This window comes from Musa acuminata, chromosome BXJ2-3, assembly GCF_036884655.1.
Source record: "Musa acuminata AAA Group cultivar baxijiao chromosome BXJ2-3, Cavendish_Baxijiao_AAA, whole genome shotgun sequence".
NCBI classification, from domain to species: domain Eukaryota; kingdom Viridiplantae; phylum Streptophyta; class Magnoliopsida; order Zingiberales; family Musaceae; genus Musa; species Musa acuminata.
The window spans coordinates 39,021,303-39,044,298 of NC_088340.1; the positions used below are offsets into that span (position 1 = coordinate 39,021,303).

The 22,996-nt window shown below is 38.1% G+C and overlaps 2 protein-coding genes across 3 annotated transcripts; one reads left to right on the top strand and one right to left on the bottom strand.

Moving 5' to 3' along the window:
• Nucleotides 1-4,798: 4,798 nt before the first annotated feature.
• Nucleotides 4,799-13,252, bottom strand: LOC103978981 (sodium/hydrogen exchanger 1). The gene is made up of 14 exons (XM_009394964.3): nucleotides 12,894-13,252; nucleotides 12,676-12,794; nucleotides 9,597-9,694; nucleotides 8,758-8,817; nucleotides 8,602-8,648; nucleotides 8,320-8,514; nucleotides 8,173-8,219; nucleotides 7,884-7,950; nucleotides 7,665-7,765; nucleotides 7,481-7,582; nucleotides 6,757-6,895; nucleotides 6,614-6,676; nucleotides 6,078-6,161; nucleotides 4,799-5,465 (listed from the first exon to the last, which is right to left on the bottom strand). Exons 1-14 carry the CDS (start codon nucleotides 13,071-13,073, stop codon nucleotides 5,130-5,132), a joined length of 1,638 nt encoding a protein of 545 aa, XP_009393239.2. The 5' UTR covers nucleotides 13,074-13,252; the 3' UTR covers nucleotides 4,799-5,129.
• Nucleotides 13,253-16,681: 3,429 nt separating this feature from the next.
• Nucleotides 16,682-22,711, top strand: LOC103978980 (transport inhibitor response 1-like protein Os05g0150500). 2 transcript variants are annotated; one of them, XM_009394963.3, is made up of 4 exons: nucleotides 16,721-17,306; nucleotides 20,696-20,814; nucleotides 20,902-21,188; nucleotides 21,588-22,711. In XM_009394963.3, the coding sequence occupies exons 1-4, from the start codon at nucleotides 16,834-16,836 to the stop codon at nucleotides 22,368-22,370; spliced, it is 1,662 nt and encodes a 553-aa protein (XP_009393238.2). In that variant the 5' UTR covers nucleotides 16,721-16,833; the 3' UTR covers nucleotides 22,371-22,711. The 2 variants fall into 2 exon arrangements, with proteins under 2 accessions (XP_009393237.2, XP_009393238.2); XM_009394962.3 differs by having other exon boundaries at nucleotides 16,682-17,306; nucleotides 20,696-21,188.
• Nucleotides 22,712-22,996: the final 285 nt, after the last annotated feature.

A 22,996-nucleotide genomic window follows, 5' to 3' on the forward strand; every position in this document is an offset into this window, starting at 1 on the left:
CAAGATCATTCCAACATGATATATCACACTAGCAGAAGCAATAGATAAAAACCACTTTAGTCAATTGGAAACCCATACCTTTTCTCCTGCTGCTGCAAGCAGGAGGTCACTTCCCATCTTTGGGTTCAAGAAGAATCCTCTTGCATTCATTTTCTCCTACAAGACAATGAAATTACCATTTTTATCTTATCAATTATCACTTCCGTCGAACTCTCGAACTTCCAATGTGATCATAGTCTTGACTCCGGTGCAACTCCTGCTGCATGTCTTACTTCTATCATAGTTAATCCTACACATGTAAAACAAAACTTCGATCGAGACAATTAATCCTAAGCAATTAACCAAGTTGTCCGGCATGTCATTGGTCCCTCGACGCTTCGTCCGAATATTCAGTGCATCGTCCTCTCCTGCGGCCTATTGCCCAATCGGCCAATTGACTCCGTAACTCCGATATTCTTGGCACAATACCCGCTCTTCTTGGCCCGATGCCCGAGTCTACGGCCCGAAACCTTCTGTTGATATGTCGACCGATCCACCGGCCCGACGTCCAATCTTCTGACATGTTCCTCCGGCACAACATGATTTTTCCTGCTTTAATTGTCTCATCCTGATCGAAGCATCAAGCGTCACTCAAAACGTAAATTAAAATATAAACGTAATTATCAATTGGTTTCATCATCAAAATACGAGATTCAACACTAATAATAAAACAAAAACACCTACATCAAAAATTACAAGGTGCAAACTGTAAATGACACTGTCATTTGGAGTTAACCAAAAACCAGTCTACTTCATATGAACCTACCACATACAACTAAGCAGTTGGAGGTCTTGAGCTTATATAATCTTCAAAGATCTTAACCCCAGCATCAATATCCTCGCAACTGAAGTAGCACCTATCCCAGGGGTCATTAGAAAAGAAAATTCCCATCAGTACACGGCTACAAAATTGAACTAAACAAGGTTTCAAAACTACATATACAATCCTAACAAGCACGACAAAATGTTCAAGACAACTACTTGTGTAGGTGGGAGAGAAGAAAATATGAAGCAAGCTGAACATAATATTTTACACCAGTTCGCCTAGCAAAGGATGAGAATTATCTTTTAAGAGATAAATGGTAAAGCATCAGACTGTAATGACCCATGTGTTATGGCATAAATATAGTTATAACTAAAAAAGGAAAGAATCCAGGCATGTTACTGTATGTTCATGCTTTGGTTCTGCTTTGGACCACGTGATTAATCATCTGCATGATCACTGAAAATTGAGGTCACATAGGCCTTGTGGGGCTGTCACATGACTGTATCCTCATAAGTTGCTCTCCATGACAATTATATCATGGTATACTATTATTTGATATCATATGTTACTACAAGACGATGAATCTAAAGTGTCACAATGTCATGCATATGGGCTGTTATGTATATGGGCAGAGGTAAAAGGGTATCTTACTTTTATTTCATCAAAGGATATAACAACAACTATCCTTCAATTAAATTGCAGATGTATTCACAAAGGACTTACTTTTGACCAGCTCTCTCACCATCTAAATCATAGTAAAATAATCATGGTGAGTAGAGTGTTGTTATGTTTGAATTTACCTTTAACTGCACATCTCAATAGAATGGAATAATTTCTCACACAGTGTCATGCTCCTTATTAATGTCTATATTTGCAAAGAAGCATGGATCACTCCTATACTGAAGTTCTAATCAAAATCAATCCTGCTCATGATATTTTGCCCATTACCATGTTTGTGATTTCTTCTTTCTTCCATATCATCCTACCATACTTATAGTCACATAAATTCAAAGAAATAAATCAATAATTCTCATCTTGCTCTCAGGAACATGAATGATTGCCCAAGTATTACACGATGAAAGATCACAAGAATATTTATATGTGCAGCCTCATTTTCATTGAACTAGTTCATAACATGCTTCAGTCACCATGTTAATAGTTTATTAATTGTACTTAAGCATCCATTAGACCTCGGTATATGAGAGAAACAACACGATAGGAAGTTGCACACAACCCAATAAGACCAATATCTAATCAATTTGATTTAGTAACATTTACAATTTGGAGAAGATCATTACAAATATTGGCAGATGATAATATTCTAGTAAAAACAACATCCTAAAGACAAATAATATACAACTAAAGAGCATCAGATGATAACCACAAAGTTTGAAATCTCTTGATTTCTGAAAATATCAATCAGTTAGACCACTTTTCTTTCAATAATTCCTCAACTCTGTTCAATAATCAACTGTAAATAACCCTGAGACTCATATATAGGACACTTACAGACCTATAATAACATTAGAAACTTATCAGGAATTATTCACCTCATAAAAGCAATCTAATGAACTTACAGGCAAAAAAATCTACAAAAATAAGAATATTCCTGCCAATACAAATTCTGTCACTCTTAAAGGACATTAAGCATCATATATCCGGGGCTCAAACGAGAATTAGATTTTTTTTGTCAGTAAATTACACTTACCTTGAAAAATTAGATACTTGGTCAAGAAGTGTAAAATATGATCTTCAAGTCTTCCAAAGGTCTAAAAATATCATTCAAAACTGATCTTCCTACCCAACCTATGCCATTTTCATTGGATTGCTTTCATTTTAATTGTTCAACCTTGGAAAACCCAAAGCTAAATCAATATACCAGGGTAAGAACATCAGCAACAAAATATCAGTGCTCTTGAACATCATATACATGGATAGCTAATTATTTTGAGAAAAAAACCATTATAAAATAATTCTTCGAACTAACATTTTAGAAGGCATAGGTCTTTATGAGAGAGAAAATCCATTACGTGGCATCTACTTCGGTTTAGTATATATGACTCTAGACTTAAATAATAGTCACTCTAGACTTCCATAAACAAAGATATAATAATACATGCTTCATAATACCACATGCTGGTTCAAGATGCATTTTCCAGAGCCTGAGGGTACAAATTACTATCGAGGCTTAAACTTTTTTGCATAATGACAAGTATTTAGAAAAACCTTCTTACAACCAAAGGTACATTTAACTATGCACTCCATCTAACCATTCTGCTATGATGTGGAAAATTGGCAACAATGGAATATCTAAAAAATCCCAAATACTATGGAATCTTCAATCCAAATGCATCAAACAATAAGATATGCTTAAAATATTTTTCATGAAAATGAAATGCCTATAAATGTGGACTAGTGCAATGTGCATTAATGTGCTAGGCTTTGGCACCACTGGTTTTAGCAAGGAAAGCTCAGATTACTAAACTCAATGCAATATGCCAATTGTTCTGAAGCATCCTAAATAAGTGATTGGTTGCAGAAATATGACTTGCCGCTCATATACATGTCATGGTAAAATAAAGAAGCTAGTTATTAGAAACACTAATTCCTAACTGCAATAACTATATGACAGGAAAATATATTGCAGTTGGAACCTAAGAAAAATTAAGATTAACTTTCAAACTCATGTATGATCCGAATTGTTGCTATTTATCTCAGATCTGTGCTAAAAAAAAGTTCTGGTTCTAAATTAGGCCAAAATAAAAGTTTGAAAAGAAAGATAAATTCTTAATCCAATGCGTAAAGAGCAATCCACTGCAAATTGGAAGAAGAAAATGGTTATGCTGTCAAGTTCTCTTATACCCCTGTCAGTTATTCTTATCACAACTTCACCACAAGTGACATCTTGGAGTCTGTCCATTTTCATCATTAATTTCCAATTCAAGATGTCAATACTTCACTATCGATGCTTTAACAACGGAGAAATTTAAATCCAGAAAGAAAGACACATATAACCAGCAGTTTCATTCTACTCCAGCCGAATCGCGTAACATGCTTTCATGATCCAATGAATAAAATGCGTCTAGATTCACTCGAATAAATTACATGGGGCCATATATTTTTAAGATTATTCCATATATATACACTTGATTTACCCAATGAGGAAAGCATGAACAAACATACGATGAGCAAACCCTCGAGATGAGAACAGACAGAACAGACGGAAACCAGATCGAGGTGGAGGATATCATAGAATCGAACCTGCGGAGATGGTGATTCGCCGTTCAACAGTGGAAGCCATCGGCATGCGATCGATCGATATAGATCTGAAAGAAGAAGGAGGCGAGAAAAGGGGGTCGGCGAAGTGCACAAAGAGCGTGAGGCGAACAGAGGGAGCGAAAGCGCGCGAGGGAGATGCATTTTTCTGTGCACTATGCGATCGATACCTGTCCCGGTATTTGTAGACCGCCACGTTTTGCCGGGTCTTCCCGTGATTAGACGAGCAGTGGGCCCCATACAAGGAGCCCGTCACAGCCAAGCAGGTAGGTTTGTTGGGTAAGTTTTGGCATCTTAAGGGCATGGATGGGTGACCGTTACGATCAAATCCTGACCGTCGATAACTTTAACGTTCACCGTATCACGTGCGTTGCACGTGTTTCTGCATAACATCTATTTGCATTCAATATATAAAATATCACATCGAGAAGAGATAGAGAAAGACATAGAAATATTTTAATAAAATATTTTTTTAATATTTTTTAACTAAATATATTATTTTTTATGTATCTCAACTATATTAAAAATTATATATAATCGACTTAAATAGTTAGAATTTTATGATTTTACTATTGTTGTTAAATATAATCATCCCGAATTCATGATAATAAAAGACTATCATCACCTTCATTATCACAAAGATGACATCAATGGAAGTTCATAGCGGGGCAAAATTGAGTAATGCAATAAAATATTACTTTTGAATACACAGCAAAGAAACTTTAAAACATGTAAATCTTAGATCATCTGAAAGCATATATGTATGTACATACTGCTACTGTTTGATGACACAACATGAGTACAAAGATTCTACCAGCTCATAAGGGGTCCCAATTACACACGCTAATATCACCAAAAGTATGATGTAGCCCATAAGTGCTACTAAATACATTCACTAATATCACTAGAAGTAGTTGCCTGTGCATATGCAAATATGCGACACAATGTTAATTTTTTAGAGTTCTTCACAGTCAAATGTGCATCGATTGTTCTTGTCCATGAAGAACACGTTACTGATACCAAGAGCAATTTAATCTTCTTTTCCAGTTTATTCCCATTCAAGGACACTGCGTTCAATCGGCGAACCAGGAACAAATGGAACAAAACCTCGCCCGCCAAACATTGGGCGCATGAAGGCATCATCAAACTTGCGCCAGTAATGGTGAACAGAGCGGGATGGTGTCATCAGAAGCATCCGTAGGCTTGTCGGGCGAGGTATGCTATGCCCAGTTTCAAGCTCCGAACCCTGTCCATTGCCAAGCAGTGGAGAAAGGAAAGATTTTGGACTTGAAGGCTCCGATGAGAGACTCAGAGATCTGGTGAGATGCTTCATGCTTGGAGGCAGCAAGAAGTAAATGAGAGGCTTAGTCATCAATCCGAACACCTAAGCAAACGCGGAACATCAGCACAAATCTTTACGGCAAATAAATTTAGAATTTTACCTGACAGAACAATCCAACAACAAAAATTGATGTCTTGACAGTCATCCTAGAGGAAAACAGTCTCAGATCTTCTACTTTTTCATTCTTTTGACAAAATATAAAGCAAGTTAAATATCAATTCCGGTTAACAAGACCTAAAATCTTGATCAAAATCATCTCTGAGGACATAAAGGTAGAATACTAAATATATTTGTTCTTTTGCTGTCGGGGATAAATTTAGTGTATAAGATTATCTAGACAAAAATACCAATATCAGTTCCTAAACAATGGCCAGTAAGCTTCAGATGGGTACATCAAAATTTTCATTTCGAAATGAACATATAAGATCACTTTAGAAGAATGCATGAAGTTCATCTGGACAGTGATTATAACAGAATCATGTGGATCTTTTCCAGCAGGGAAGACAAATCCAAAAAAGGATAGATATGAGCAGAGACTTGATAGCATCCAATACTATTCACCTCCAACAGTTGAAATCAATACATGCAATCAGTAACTGAGCTAGTATTATGTTATTCTAGCACCAGGAAACAAGGAAATGAAATGTATCTTACCATTGTACTGAAAAGAACAACGGTGATGGTGCTGGTGATCATAAATGCATTTCCACGCTGGTGAGTATGGCCAGATCTAGTAAACTGCAGAATTACCATATATAACTTTATCAACATAAAAGACTTGCAAGTTGTTTGATATGCAATAGATACAACATGATAGACACTTGTTGGATATGCACAGTACTTGGTACATTAAATAAAGTACATCAATAATCAAACTACAAAATTTTGTATTTTCCTAGTGTACTGGAGTACAACATGCTGTACCAACACACATACAGGTCCAAGACAGGACAGTACAACTCAGTGTTCAACATTTAAATGCTAGACCATGAAACCTGCTTTGTTTTTAGAAAACCAGAAAAAAAACACAAGGACAAATTTTCTCTTTTTTGATTGTAGATTCATAGAAAAGAGAAATGATGATAGTTGGTGCTGCCGTAACCGTTGATGTAATTATTAATCTATAAAAGATTGCTTCTGGAGCTAGAAAGTGATGACTTTTCATTTTATTGATGAGAGAGCAAGTTGACCTGATTGTAAGCAAGTGCAATTGATACCGCACCTCTCATAAGACCTGCCCACCAGATTATAACCTGTTGATAACTCGAGATATGTTACTGTACTTGATGAGTGAAAACTAGGCAAATGATAAATACGCATGGAAAACAATTACTTGCTGCTTAAAGGTAATTTTGTCATTCTGATATCTTTTACTTAAGTTGGAGATGAACGATAGTGGAAAGACAAAAGCAGCTCTGCCAATCAATACCAAGCCCAACAGAATTGAGCTCAAACCAACTGATTTTCCAGGGCTGTAAGCAAGAGATATTGTTAGATGTCCAGCAACCAATTGTATTGCACTAATAAACCAAGTATGCATAAAATGCAGACAATTTATGTTTCTAACCAAGCATGTTATGAAATAGATGAATGAAGAATGGAAATTCTAAATATACAACTCTGCACTGAGTATCCACTAGACAGAAATGATCTATTATACAAGTTCGGAGTGATTTTTAAATGGTCAGAGTCACTTGAAAATACATGCCCTTTTTTCACTCTCTTAATATGTATAATAGCATGAACCAGGCGCAGAAGGTCGATATCATGCGCAGAAAAGGCTACTAACCAAAGCAGATTCTATCTTGTTGCTTAGCTTTGTTTATGATATTGAACAAACTAGTAATTATTCAATCAATAGATGCCCAACATGATAAAAAAGTAGTAAATTATATCATAAGATATATCATGGCCCATATATCACAATTATGAATGGAGACCTCAGATAATATTGACAACTGCTAGTCAAGAATAGCAAAGATGGTTTAATCACGAGACTACAGCATTCGAGCAATAAAACATAAGCAAAACATGGAGTGATCAGAAATATAACAAACCTGTTGCTGACAAACTGCCACTTCTCAATGTCTAATGCATCCATTCCAACATATAGAAAAAGAAAAACTTCAGCAATAAATGACAAGGTTGCAAAGGCATGCCTGAATTGACAAGTAAAAGATTAAAAAAATGTAGTCTGATTTGTATAAACAGCCAACGGAGATAAGGACGAAGTATATGTACTTTGTGGTGATCCTAGAACTCTCGGTCACATTATGCCAGGTGTAGTGCGACATTACTATCCCACAGAAGAATACTGTAAGAATGCCGCTTAAATCTAACAACTGCAAGACACATTAATATTTAGAAAGTAATGATTTTAGGGTGATCTCAACCAAATCCAGCATACTGGAGACATAAGAAAACTGATGTTTACTTGGTGATTTAGGAGAAGAAACTCACTTCAGCTAGCATATAAGAAAGATAAGCCATAAGAATCATAAGAGCAACTTCTCGATCAGTTGAATGTCTGGATAGGGATCAGAAACAAAAGTAAGCAATGATATATTTACACAGAACCGATTTAGAATATTTTATGTTTAATCATTTAAACTTCCAAAAATGAAAAACACAGCAGTGGTTCAATTGAACCTCCAATCCTTTCAGCACTGCTATGCTACGAATGGTTCTCTATGTGTGACCAATATATAAAAAGAAAGTTTAAGTAAAGGTTGACTTTCTTTTCACAAACCTTCCGAAATACAACTTTTTTATGATATAAGCACTAAGCAATCCTCCCTGTTAGCAAAAGAGGAAAATATCAACTAAAATATATAACAGCAAAAAAGAGAGGAGAGCAGAGCATTTTCATAGCAAATCATCATTAATCAAAACTTACAAGTGCTCCGAGCAAGGTGCTTGTAGAAAATAGATAAAAGAAGTTGGCAACAAATTTTAACACAACTGTGACATCCATATGAACCAGATCAAATTTCTGGATTGCATTGAAAAGCACCACTGATGTAGCATCATTTACGACACCTTCACCAAAAACCAGGCTATAAAGCAAAGGTGTCTCATCCTGGTTAAGCACCTGATTTTTCAGTAATGAATTTCAAAAATCAGTGAGCTGTTATGTTACAAAGGACACACATAAAAGAAATCTGCTAGAGTTGAGAACCTGCAGAGTGCAAACAGAATCAGTTGCAGAAAAGATTGCCCCAATTGCTATAGAAAAGAAAAAGGACCAAATAGATGATTAGCAAAAAGAGAAAGGAGAAAAATTAATCAGATACAAGGAGGACCAAGCAAGGAATGCATCCGCAAGAGTATTTACCAAGATAATCTCCAATTTCCAGTGCACCTATATCCATTTTTCTGAAGATTTCCACAGCACCTGGACCAGAGTTGAGGTCAAGAATGAACAATTCTCAACATGAAAATCTTGATACACTTGCATCAATCATATGAAAGAAATGATTGATCCCGATCACATAGATATAGATAGACTGTTTTAAATTTTTCTTATAGAGGCAAATAAGATTGCTTACTATCCTGTATGAGGCATAGATTGCCTGTGAGCTACTTGAATACTACACCTGAAATTACACCAACTTTTAACAAAGATAAAAGCCAGAGGACAAACTTTCTACCATATGCTATAATTTGATTGCTTATATCACTACAACTACTTTTTTAGGCACGGGACCAGCTAAAAATCATCAACAATGGTCCAAAACAAACAAAAAGACCGTGCCCTTCATGTTAGTAATTTGATGACTATAAATCAGCAACACTTGTATTCTGGACATATCTTAACAGTCTGTCTGCTGAATTTTTCCTAAATCCCGACAATGTAAGAAGTTAATCTAGGAGACTTTTCTCCAAGTCTGTTTAGTAAATATGCTCAATGAGTCATCATGATTTTTAAAAAAGAAGGCAGAAACCAACATCATGATGTTTTCTTGACTACACATATATCTGAATAATTAAATTTGAACTTAGAGAATGCAACTATTTGAGGAATGATGTAACAACCAAATGGTGGTGGTAGCGAATAATTTTTTTAAGCAATACAAAGTACTTCTGAACTTCAGATTTGTTTCCTTACCGATTGAAATTATAACAGCTAATGCATGTCAATCCATATTCAGTACTTCAGATTTGTTTCCTTACCGATTGAAATTATTATGAAGGAGATCAAAGTTCCTACTGCACCAAACAGCATAATTGTTATGAAGTTACGGAAGAACTGCTTTTTCTTTACTTGGAACCTGATCCACAAGCAATCAAGTTTTATGAAAAAAATGATATAGCCATTCATCTTGAGAATCCAGATTAGTTAATATAAGATATACTTGCAGAAAAGCAAGATAATACATGCAAATGGTGGAGCAAGAACGGTTTTGAGCTTGGTTAGTTACACAAAGGTAAGGTGATAAAAATTATAATTCCAAAATGGCATATAGTAAACCAAAAACCTAAATAAAAAAGGAATTCTGAGGATTTCAGAAAAATAATATGTAGAACAAACTTTTAATAATTGAAGTGGATTACCAGCTAGCTTAAAATGAAAAGCATTATTCTTATCTTGAATACACATCAGTTCCTGACTATAACATGTTGGAAAGAAATTAATCGAAATTAATGGACTAAAGTTGAAAAGGACATCTCCTAGGCTTGCCATTTAGTTGGTTTCAGTGACTGCTGTACCGCCCAAAATAGTACAAAATGAGCAGTACGCATTGGTTCAAGCATGGGCCAGTACACAGACCATCCCTGTTTCGGGCGGCCTAGTCCAGTTTGATGAAAATAATTGAAAAATTGAAAATCGTGGTGGGGCCATCTGACTTGACGCTAAAAAAAGAAAAAATCCTAAAATATAAATTAGGGCTCCTGAACGCGAGCCCTCTTCTCGCGTTCTACCATTGCCGCTGCATGCCTTCTTCTTTTCAGGTATGCTCCCACCTTTTCTCCTCCTCATCTTCATTCTTTCTTCTCCTCCACCACTTCTTCTTCCTCCTCCATCGCTTCCTCTTCTTCCTCCTTCCTCTTTTGTACCTCCACTGCCCCTTCCTTTTCTTCCTCTTTTTCTTCCTCTCTAAAACACTGGTACATACTGGGGTATTAACACATGGTACACCGATATTGACCGGTATGTACCAGTGCAATAGATCACCAAAACGGATCCAGTATCCAAAACAATGATCCTTGGTTGGTTTATCAAACGGTTTCAGAATTCTCCAAATTCAAACAATCTGTGAGTTCATTTTTACTAGTGACTGATCTGGTTCAACTTACAAACAATCTGCAAATTCCAAATTCTATTCTGGTTCAACTTACAAAAACAGTCAAAGTTCACTTGGAGAAATGGAAAATGACTACATTTTTCATCACCATTAGAACAAAGGAACAAGTGCGTTCAGTAAAAGAAACAATTTGTGCCCATCTTTGCTAATTTAAATATTTGTCCAACAAGTTCCACATTGTGTAATTAAGCTAACTTTCTCAGACTGACAATTAGAATATCTTTGATGAATCTCCTGACACAATATCAAAACTCATGATTTAGTTTACTCGTTCATCATCTGTATGTAACATGAATGGTGCTAACACTAGTAAGATTAAACAATGCTTGTTAAAGTGATATGACTTACTAAATCACGTAAGGGGCCTCAGTCAATACACGTTTTGCATGTAGCACAGTGCAGGCTCAATGATGCTGCTTATCATACCAGGGTGTGCACCAGGATTTGGTACATTGGCAAGGTAGATTAGCACTGACCCTATGCGAAATAATTTTGCTTCTAGTTGCAAGGTTGGATTTAGAAGATGGGCATCCTTGATTATCAACAATACATAATCATTCATAAGTTGTTTATTTTGCAAAAGTCTGAGTGACTACACCCAACAAATGATTTTCTAAAGTATAAGTAATTTTGTCATGCAGTTCAGAATGTAAAAGTACTCTTTCAACCTAGCCGTCATGGCAGCAATACCTATATGAATTAGTTGGAGTTTCTCAGCCATCTCTTGTTGAAACAAAAGACATATTCTTCCTGAACGAACTCAGCCATCGTCTAAAGTAGCATAAGAATTGTTTTAAGCAATTTTTTTTTCTCAACTCCTTTTACTTCTGTTCCCATTTAGCTAGATTAACAGAAGCAAGATTCGACTACAAATTCGATATCAAGTCAAACTAAAGAAACTATCTACCGTGTTGTCACGAACGATCGTCGCGCACCCACAACAACTCCGTTCAACGAACCGTTCGTCACTCTCATCTACATGTACAGCAGCTTGGCAACATGTTTTGCCTTGGTTTTGAGTTATTTTGCTTGTAAAAATGTAAGTTCGAACAAGTTGCAGCACTACAAAGCGATCGCTCACCGAACCGAGCAAAACAGCTCCGTTTTCATGTGCCACGGGCTGTTTTCTGCAGTCCGCTTCCGCTCACCAAAATGTCAACCATCTCAACCCCTTGGAACCCCCCGGGTGGCACAAGGCTGTCTGGGGCTTCGGTATAGTGTCGGGCGTTGAACAACCTTTCGCAAGTTCGCACGTTACTTTGACGGAAACTTGTTGTCGCGCCCGGCACCCGGTGAGCAGTTGTTTGTGGACTTGCAGCTGTTCGTTCAACCCTCTAAAGTCCTTGGTTTCCCCCTCTCCCTCTTTTCTCTTGTGCACGCAAGGTGCTCGCTGAATTGCTTGTAAAGCTTTCCCTCTTTTCGTGAGACGTCGGGACTTGTCCGTCGGCCGTTCTTTCGAACTAATCAACTTTCTCTTTTACAGGTCCTTCGGAACCTGCGAGAGGTTGCAAGTGGGTTGATCTTTGCGGAGCAATATCGCAAGGGCGAAGCGCGACTTAAGCAACGCAAGCTAAGTTCGCATCTTTGCCGCAAGGGTGCCTCGCGACTTAGACAACGCAAGCTAAGTTCGCGTCTTGGCCGCAATGGTGCCTCACGCCTTAGTTAATTCCAGCTAAGGTCGTGACGGTGTGTTCCTCGAGAATAATAGAAATGACACCTTGTTCAGTTCTGAAGCATAGGAACACTGTCCAACATAAATACCTAATGAATCACAGCAAAACAGAACCTTTAAGGTACACAAACCGATTTACGATATGCAGTTCTTGTAAGATAACCTGACATCATATCTCAACTAAAAAGCTCAACTTCGACACAGCTCGACTCAAACATGAGGAGCAAACGAATAAATTACTTTTCTGAAACTGATTTAGCACAGGAAAACATACCCGGCATTGAAAATTATTGGTGGGAGCACGTAGATAAAAAAGAGATCTTCACTAAAGACCATGACACGAGAATTATTCCCTCGTGTAGCAAGACGAAGTACGATGCCGGTGCACAGCCCCTGTGAACAGAACCGCCCCAATTCACCACATATCTTCGACCAACACCCAAAAAAAAAGATCCGATCTTTCTCTCAAAAGCAGCAAAAACAGAGACTCACGATGATTAAAGATGTAATGGACTCATTCATCCATCGGTTCTCCTCCAGCAGGTGGCCAATCACGATGCAGGCGCAGATGAGCGTCACGAAGATATTGATCGACACCACCGACGCGTGGTCAGAGGTATCGAGTCCGGAGAGCCCCAGCTTCACCATGACAGTTCCCCAATCGACGGCCATGGCATCCCCCGGCCGCGACACCCACGCAGAAATCTCAACAGGAAGTGGGCTGCCGACTCCAACCTCAGCTTCGCGGATGTAAAGATAAACTTTGGGCGGCAATGATTGGCAAGAAGATAGCCGAAGCGTTTAGCTTCGAGCTCGCGACCGGAGAATTGACTCCAGACCGCGCGCGTGGCGGTGCCTCTCATCGCTGTTTGCTGGATTATAAGATGCAGATGATGCCCTAATCACATGCCCTCTTTTTTCTTCCAATTAAATAATAATAATATATAATTCATGATTGAGATTTATTTTTCTTCGATTAAAAAGGACAAAATGATCGATTCGAATCGGACATTGATGCAATGATTGGTCTATGTCTGGAATTGAATTATTATCCTCAATAAAATTTGTATTGACCTCAAAACAAATCCTATGATGCAAAAGGGAAAGAAATTATGGTTGTGCACTATTAAATGCTTTTAATTTCTTTTCTTTTTTTATATGTTCATCAAACTTTACTTAAAACTGAGATAAGGAATATTGTAATTGTCGAATATATCCTCACAAGCTGTCATGGCTTTCATATTAATTATGACTGATTAATGTTCCTCATGTTCCACGATTTTTATAGAAAATAAATAATAATTAAATATTATTGGTTGTGCTACACAACTAATAGTTTGAAAAACTGTTATAGAAATGGTTGAATGCATAGATAATTTATCTATGTATGTATATTTGTATAATATTAACTCTTAGCAAACCAAACACACTTAGCAATAGTAATTTTCTGATATTAGAATAAACAAATGGGATTGTATGTTTAGGAATGTATACATACATATATACATATATATATATATATAATATTTACCTTAATCCTAATTGATTATGTGGTCGTGCATAAAACATATTTTATTCATATCGTAGAATATTTTCATGATTAATTTGTTATAAAATATTATTTGGGTATGATAATCAAGATCGATCATTATTTATTAAAACTATCCTTTTTTATTCATTATTGGTTCGATCATCGAAGGGATTACACGTAAAGAAACCTATTCAACCTTGATTATCTTACAAATTAATCATGGAACGAAGCATTCTATTCTTGAACATACCAACTCGACTCAAATAATTATCACCTATATCATCCACATTAATATATAGATATTCTCGGTGTCATAATTTTTTCATATTTATCTACTAACAACTTATAATCATAATTAATATCAAATTATTGAGTTAAATACATATAAATATAAAGTACTTTTTGTATTATATGAATTAAAAAAAAATAGCACCAGTTAGAGTTTTAGCTACTAACTGAAAAATAACTATATATATATATATATGTTTCTACATTTTAAACTACTCTAATTCTTATCTATTGTAAAAATTTGAAGTGAGTTGAATAAACTTTATGATTTGTACTCGTAAATAAACTATATTATTAGCTTGCATATTCAAGATGAAAATATGTCAAATTAGACTGTGGAGACCCTAAAAAATCAATAAAAAATTTAAAGAACTAATAGATTAACTATTTACATCATATTTTCATTTGACCATGAAAGTTTGAAGTGAGCTCGACAAACTTCATACTATTACACTGGTAAATGAAGTGTGTTGAACTCAATTACATAACTTGATTTTATTACAATCAAGAGTAACTTAACTTATTACAAGGGTAACATAATAAAGCTTATCTTGTTGATCTCAATCTTATCATATGATACACATTTTAATATAGAATGTGAATAGTTATTGAATTGTTTTATAATTTTTAAATCAAATTTTGGTAGATTCTTATTCAAATTTTATAAAATTAATATAATAATCCTTTAGAGACAAAGACATATTTGTGTTTATGTCGTTCTCATTTTATCATCTTAGGTTTAAATTATAAAAATATATATTTTGTTATAAAAGATAAATGATGAAACGAAATTTGAATCTTTAATTCAACATAAATTTGTGATGTCTAATTAATAATATATCAACATAAATTTTTACTATATATGACTTTGAATGTAATAATATTTTCAAAAATTTTCTCAATGGATCTCTTACTAACCTCAGCAAACGTTAATCAAGTCATAAAGAAACAATCCGAATGAATTAAACTTAAAGAAATATGTATAACATTGTGTAGACGAAATTATCGACTCCTCACTCTATCATCAATCAATGTCACACTTATAATACGGAGAGCTAAGATGAAAACTATTTTATACAATTATGCCTCATAAATTTGAGATTCCAACCTTAGTTTAAATCACAGGTTAATATATTATCGAATGCAATTAGTCGGCACAGTAGATTGCTATTGGCGGGGATTGATGAATTGCTTGTTTTGACATGTAACATCAATGAGCGCACTGCCATGCTGTATCTGCCACTCATGCTGCATTTATCGTCCACCAAGCAAGCATTGCTTGATTCCAAAGCTTCTACCGATCCACCAACACAACGCTGAGTCTCCTATGTTTACATCACCTTCCTTCTTTATGGCCATCGCCATCATCAATTGAATCACGCACCATGCATGCATGTACACCTACCTTGTACAGTACCCGTAGGTTGACATAGGATCCATGCAGTGGAGACCACAGTGATCACGTATCTTTACTCTGGTGGCCCTACGCATTGTATTGAGATCACCAAGATATTCACATTTCCTTGATCCAATCCCGTCCGTCCGTTGCCTATCCACCACCGCCTTCTCCTCTTTTGTCTTACCATAATACCCCCGCGATCAACAAGGTCGCGCGTCCTCAGCGGTTGCGTGGACTGGAGGGCAGTTTAGGGAAGTCGAGCGTCGAATGATTCGGTCGCAGGGGTGCGCACGCCTTTTGAAGGCGCCGGATCACCGTCGGTGACGGGAAAACTTGCGGCGCACGGTAACAGCCGCATCGGAACCGTCGCTTTGGTTGCAGGGTGTCGGAATGGACGAGTCGGGCGCGGAGTTGTCGCGTCGCAACGTGCTCCTCGTCACGCGGTGAGTTGACCGTCCGACACCGCCGCCCACCCCTGAATGAAGCGTACCGTGCTCGCTACTGACGGCAGGGAATCCAAGTGATCACCGCGTACCAAACGCTGCACTAGAAATTAAAATCATAAATATATATAATATCTTAATTATTTCGCCTTGGCTTAAAAGAATGTGAACTGTGAAGAGACTTAAAATAGGACAATGAATAAGTGGGGCCCGCCGCCTTTACAGTGACACATCTCTCTCTCCGGTGGTCCACAGCAAGCAAAAGAAAGATTCCCCCCCCAACGTTACCCCTCTTTCTTTGCCCACCAATCACAGCCCTCATCCCCACCGTCCATCACTGCGCGGATTACGAGGACCCCACCCGTCACCGCGCACCCTTCTCCTCGGCCCGGTTTCCCCTGTTTTTTCTCGTTTCCCCCTTGGCCACAGAAAAAAGATCGGATTTAAAGGGAGCGGAGAGAAACCCGTTTCCGTTTGACGTACGTTTCCCGCTTGAGCCAGGGAGTGCACACGCTCTCCCTTGCGGGACTCGTGGATAAGGACGCCCCCGCCACTGAACACATCCGACGGTCCAGATCGATTTATTGACACGAGTCGGCCTTTGGACCGTCCATCTCGAGATCCGAGCTCGATTCTATGCCACAGAGGACGAGAGCCTCCTCAACCTCTCATCTCTTCCCCATGATGAGGGTTCCCACGAACCGTCATCTCCCTTCTCCCTTCGCCGTTGGACGGTAGCGACGTCGGCGGCGGAACACCGACCGGACGGCGATGGTAGGGGGGTTCAGATGGGCGGCGATGTTCCCGGATGAGGTGTGGGAGCACGTGTTCTCGTTCCTCCCGGCGGACGCCGACCGGAACGCAGCGGCGCTCGTGTGCCGCGCGTGGTACCGGATCGAGCGGCGGTCGCGGTGGCGGGTTTTCGTTGGGAACTGCTATGCGGTGGAGCCGGCCGCGGCGGTCCGGCGATTCCCGGAGGTGAGGGCGGCCGCGATCAAGGGGAAGCCCCACTTCGCCGATTTCAACCTGGTGCCCAGCGACTGGGGCGGCGGGGCCGAGGCGTGGGTCGAGGCGATGGCGGAGGGTTGGCCGCACCTGGAGGAGCTCCGCCTCAAAAGGATGGTGGTCTCTGACGACTGCCTTGAGCTCATCGCCCGGTGTTTCAAGAACTTCAAGGTGCTCTCTCTCGTCTCCTGCGAGGGTTTCAGCACGGCCGGACTCGCCGCCATCGCCGCCAACTGCAGGTTGGAGTTTTTCTTTTCTTTTTCGTTGTTTCTTCTTTTTTCAATGTTTAATGTTGGTTTTGGGCTTGGATTCGACATTCTAATGCTAAAAAGATTGGTTCTCGGTGGTTGTTTGGCTTAAAGACTTGATTTTGCCCCTTTTTGCTAGTCCGACCTAGGTATTTTGAATGGTGACGGGACACTCCGCTTAAAAAAAAAAAAAAAGTCTTTCGGGAATCTCGAGTGATCTGGAGATCCGATTCTCATGGTAGATTTACGTTTAATGTTCGGATTTTTTCCCTTTTCTTGGATCGAGGTCGTAAGGGCGAGTACATTGCATTTCTCTGGTGATTGTAGAAAGCAATGATGTCGTAGTGACTATTTCTGTTCTGACCATTTGATATCATTAATCTTCCTCTAAGACACCGAACTCAGAGGTTCGTCAGATCCATAAGATTGGGTACTGAAAAGAATCAGCTTGGATTTAGTTCTGATGGAGAGTAAAAATGAGATGAAGATACATCTAATACTCCTTTTGTTCCCTTAAGGATTTCTCCTAATACGTTCTCTTTTTGGGAAAAAAAAATGTTATATTCTTTTTGCACAAAAAGCTGCACTTTGTTGTACATCTCACATTGAATACCAGCTTCGAGATGATCCTGGTCATCCTCCTCCTTTTGTCAATTACGTTTCTTGTCCTCCAGATTCGTGTCATACGGCTGCTCTATATAGTCGTCGCTGGAAGGGCCGGACTTAGGAGTGTCGTAGGTGATACGATTTGCAACGTGTTCAATTTATGAATATAATTGTCTGCTTTCTTGTAGTCTCTTAACTGTTTCTCCATGCTAGTAGATTTCTCTGAACTCCATTCGTTCTTGGCCTCTTTAACTTGTTTTGTTTAGGATCGGCCAATTTTGAATCAGATTGGCATAATTTCCATGACACTATGTTTTTACGTTGGAGAAGCTTGTGGAACTTGATAGGATAACTTTATAAGTTGAATCACATGTAACAGCAGGAATGTCAGAGGCATTCCAACAGACTGGATTGTTTTTTGTAGGAAACTTCACTTTGGTCCTGCTAACCCTAGGAGATGTTAATAGAAAAGGAAATTTTCTAATGATTCTCGCTGTTCCTAAGTCATTATTGGTAATGGTAGGTTTAAGGGATTCTGGCTATATAAGAATGCATGTTTTTGTTAATAGTAGTGCACCTATCAAGTTCTTGCAAACCAACTTTTGATGTGGGACCAAAATTACGTAGCATCTTATGAACACATTACTTTGTTTAGTCTATAAATATACTCCTTGAGGAACTTGTTTGGATGAGACATAGACATATGTGTTGTTGGTTCTGTTATGTTAGCTTGTGGAAATTTTTTTCGAGCTGGAAGTATTTTCGAGAAAATTGAAATTGGTTACATGTGTTTATCGTTTTAAATGTAATTTCCTGGATAATTAAAATTCTAATCATCTAATTTAGGTTGACATTTTGGAAACTAAAAACAAGATGTAATATATTAACTATTTGGATTGGCTACACAGTTCTTTTCCTTGCCATCGTATACCTTTTGTAAACTACAATATCTATTTACTTCATCCTTATCTTTGATGATGAGATGCTCTCATCATGATATTTGTGACGAGTTCTCATATCGCAAAATTTCCATCCTTGTTCTATAATAATGTTTTTCACAGTTTGTCCACAATCTTGCTGTTGGCTAATCCTCCCGCATTGCCTACCTACAAAATCTATTTGCTTCATCGCCCTACCTGCACCTGTTTGGTGATGGTAAGATCTTTTTGTTTCCCTTATAACTAGTTTCCTTTTTTGCCTTTCCGTTGTTTCTCATCGCCCCTTTTCGGCATCCAAGACCCTCAATTCCTCTCTCCTGATGTTGCTCTGGACCACCATGAGGTCACATATATAATTTACCAGGATTTATTACTCCCTTTGCTTCACTGGTTTGTGTGGTTTGTGCTTCAGCGGCCTTGGAGTTTCTGACAGCAGTTGTCATTGCTAGTGGTGGTGGCAATTGTAAAGGAAATTATGTGTAGCTTTTTTAGGTGGTAATTGCCATGAGTTTTTTTGGAGGATTTATGGGCTACAAGCAAGGATCATGATGATCAGTTAATCAAAATTGCTGTCTAATTTCATGGCACAAAATTTTACATGCACATGACATGCTTGTCTTTTCTCACCCCAACTATTTTACGATGGTCCTCCATCTTGTTCTCTAATGTGAGTTCAGCAAGACAAGTTTTTTATTAAAAAGTTTAGTCAGTGGAACTTATTTCCTCTGGATAAGTGAATACAATAATACACATGGTTGAGTAATATACTAAAATCATGTAATTGAAGTGCAGATATGCATAAAATGTCAGCATATTCATATTTAAACAAGAATGGGTTTAGTTGCATGAATTAATTATGTATCATCAGAAAATTTGAAAACTAGAGCACTTGGCTACCTCAAATACAGACAGCTCCTCCAGTCTTATTTGTTGTAGCAGAATACACAAAATAGGGATAACAGCACAGACATATGGGAGAAGTAAGATGAGATAAAAGAGCAACAGTCACACACTTGGCATAAGAGTTTGTGGTTAAGCCAATATCGTATGTTGCCAAGTGAAGGCTAAAAGGAGAGTCTTGCTAGGAAACAGTACAACAATGGTTTAGAATCACCTGTGCAAATATCTCCCAAAAGTAAACACCTTTTTCATAGGACCACCAACTGAGGACATAGTACGAACTATGTATAGATACGCATTCTGTATGTATAGAATGTCCTAGCCCTAAACTTCAATATGTATGTATAGATAGTATAAACTATGCCCCTGGGCCTGAGGCTGATAGAGAGATTTCCTTCTCATTACTCTTTAAGGATTAGGTGATTGTAAGATAACATGACATTTTAGTTGGTAAACCCTTTGAATTTCCTCTTTCAATGGAGAATGGAGAGGATGAAATTTTAAAATTGTTTATTTAACATGCCCTAGGCGATTTTGGAAAGACCATGTACTTGAAATGAGCACTACTTTTATGAAAATTACTTGTAAATAGCTGTTTCATATACTTCCATCTTCTATTGTAGCTTATTTGTCATCACCAATCCGTGACAACATGTTATGGGAAAAAAAATTACCTATATGCATGATATTGTGAAGTTAATAATCAGTTGTTGTTTGAGGAATGTTGGTCTACTATTATTCTCTTTAACTAACAAAAAATCATTTGAATTGTAACTTCTTTGTTAGCAACTAATTTTGTCTGGTGACTGTGATTATTGGAAACCGGTCTCAGAACTGCTAACTTTTAAATGCTAAAAGATATTGTCCTACGAAATTCTTATACATGATCTATTTGCATTATAAGTGTAAATCTGTCTTTCATTTTTATAATAACAGGAATCTGAGGGAGCTAGACCTACATGAAAATGAAGTGGAGGATAATTGTCTACATTGGATGAGCCACTTTCCAGAGTCTTTTGCTTCTTTAGTAACCCTGAACATTGCATGCTTGGAAGGTGAGGTGAATGTTTCTGTTCTTGAGCGCCTCATTGGCAGATGTCCGAATCTCAAGACCCTCAGACTCAACCATTCTGTGCCTCTAGAAAGGCTTGTCGGCCTCCTACACAGGGTGCCACAGCTGGTGGACCTTGGAACTGGCAAGTTTGCTGCACAACATCATCCAGAGCTTTTCTCCAAGCTCGAGTCTGCCATTGCTGGCTGTAAAAATTTGAAGAGCCTCTCTGGTTTCTGGGAAGCTGGACCGACATACCTACCTGCAATCTACTCAGTTTGTGAGGGTCTTACATCACTGAATCTGAGCTATGCTACGATACAAGGCCCGGAGCTCATCAAGTTAATCAGCTGGTGCAAAAATCTGCAACGACTATGGGTATATCTGCATCTTTTCAATCTTTCATATATTTTATTATGGGAAACTACTACATTCCTTTCCTATGCTTTTCCACTGATCTGGACAAGGCCCTTGTAGTGCTTGCATGTCTTCGATTTTACTTGCATTGTTCGTCATATCTATTGTATCTAAATTGACTTCTTTTCATCTTATCTATGGACCACTGGTAAAAAGCTTGGAAATGTGTTTAACCTAAGACGACCGTTTTGCCTTTAATTTTATTATGCTTTTGTCATTGCCAAGTAATCAAATTCATTAGTTGATGCCATTTGGTGCATCAGGTGAAAATCTTGCGGTAGTTTATACGTTCCCTTTGTCTTTGGCTATGTTAATTTGCAGTAGCCATGTGTTTGCTAACCAAGGAGCTTGTTTTAATAGGTAATGGATTTAATTGAGGACGATGGCCTTATTGCTGTGGCAGCATCTTGCAAGCTCCTTCAAGAACTACGGGTATTCCCTTCTGATCCATACGGTGCCGCACAGCCTATCTCTCTTACCGAACATGGTCTGGTCGCCATCTCTGCTGGTTGCCCAATGCTTCACTCTGTTCTCTACTTTTGCCGGCAAATGACTAACGCAGCTCTCCTTACTGTTGCTAAAAACTGCCCTAATTTCACGTGCTTCCGCCTCTGCATTATGGAGCCTCACACCCCCGATTATATCACTCGACAACCTCTAGATGCTGGCTTCAGTGCTATCGTTGAATCCTGCAACCACCTCCGGCGCCTCTCCCTATCTGGTCTTCTCACTGACCTTGTCTTTAAATCTATCGGGGCCTCGGCAAATTGTCTTGAGATGCTGTCAGTTGCTTTTGCTGGTGATGGTGATGCTGGTCTTCATTACATTCTCTCTGGTTGCAAGAACTTACGGAAGCTGGAAATCAGGGACTGCCCGTTTGGGGACAAACCTTTGTTGGATAATGCTGCGAAACTGGAGACAATGCGATCCCTTTGGATGTCATCATGCTCTGTGACCCTGGGAGCCTGCAGACAGCTTGCCCGGAAGATGCCACTACTTAATGTGGAGGTCATCAACGAGAGAAAAAGAGGGCTGCCGTTGGAGTTACAGCCTGATAATTGCCCTGTCGAGAAGCTCTACATTTATCGAACAGTTGCTGGTCCAAGATCTGACACCCCATCATGTGTTTGGATTTTAAGGTGACACATCGAAAGAAATAAAGGTAGAGAATTTTATATTCGGTTTGTTGTAACTGAATCAGTTCGGGGTTCATGATATCGAATGGAGGGGACAGATCTCGGATTTTAACTATTTCGAGTAAGCACCATTTCGACTTTGGATGTCAATAAGTTGTGGGACTGTAAAACTAGTTGTTGTAGGTCTCTATATATACTTTCTTTTCTAGGGTTGAGTTGATGTATATGAGGATAATATTTTACCTCCGGGCAGTTGATTTGGAACTTCATTACTGTCCTGAGTTCAAACTTTTAGATGTAGCCTTAACTATTTGTGTTAAATTAGTCGGAAATCTGCTTTACTTTGAATGATGGATTTGTTTTAAGAATCTTGAGAATGACTTAAACTTGGTTATAGACCAGATGTAATAGGTATACATCTCCTCGAAAAAAAAAATCGGAATATAGAATTGTCTAATTTTTGATGAAAATTGATATGCATATAGATCAGATGAATGAGGTATACAGATTCAGATTGGGTTTTTTTTGGGTAGATGTAGAAGAGAATGTCAACTATACATTCAAAAATTTCAAATATGATGGATTTGTTTGAATGACAAAATTTAAATGTATCCAAAATAGACATTATATTCT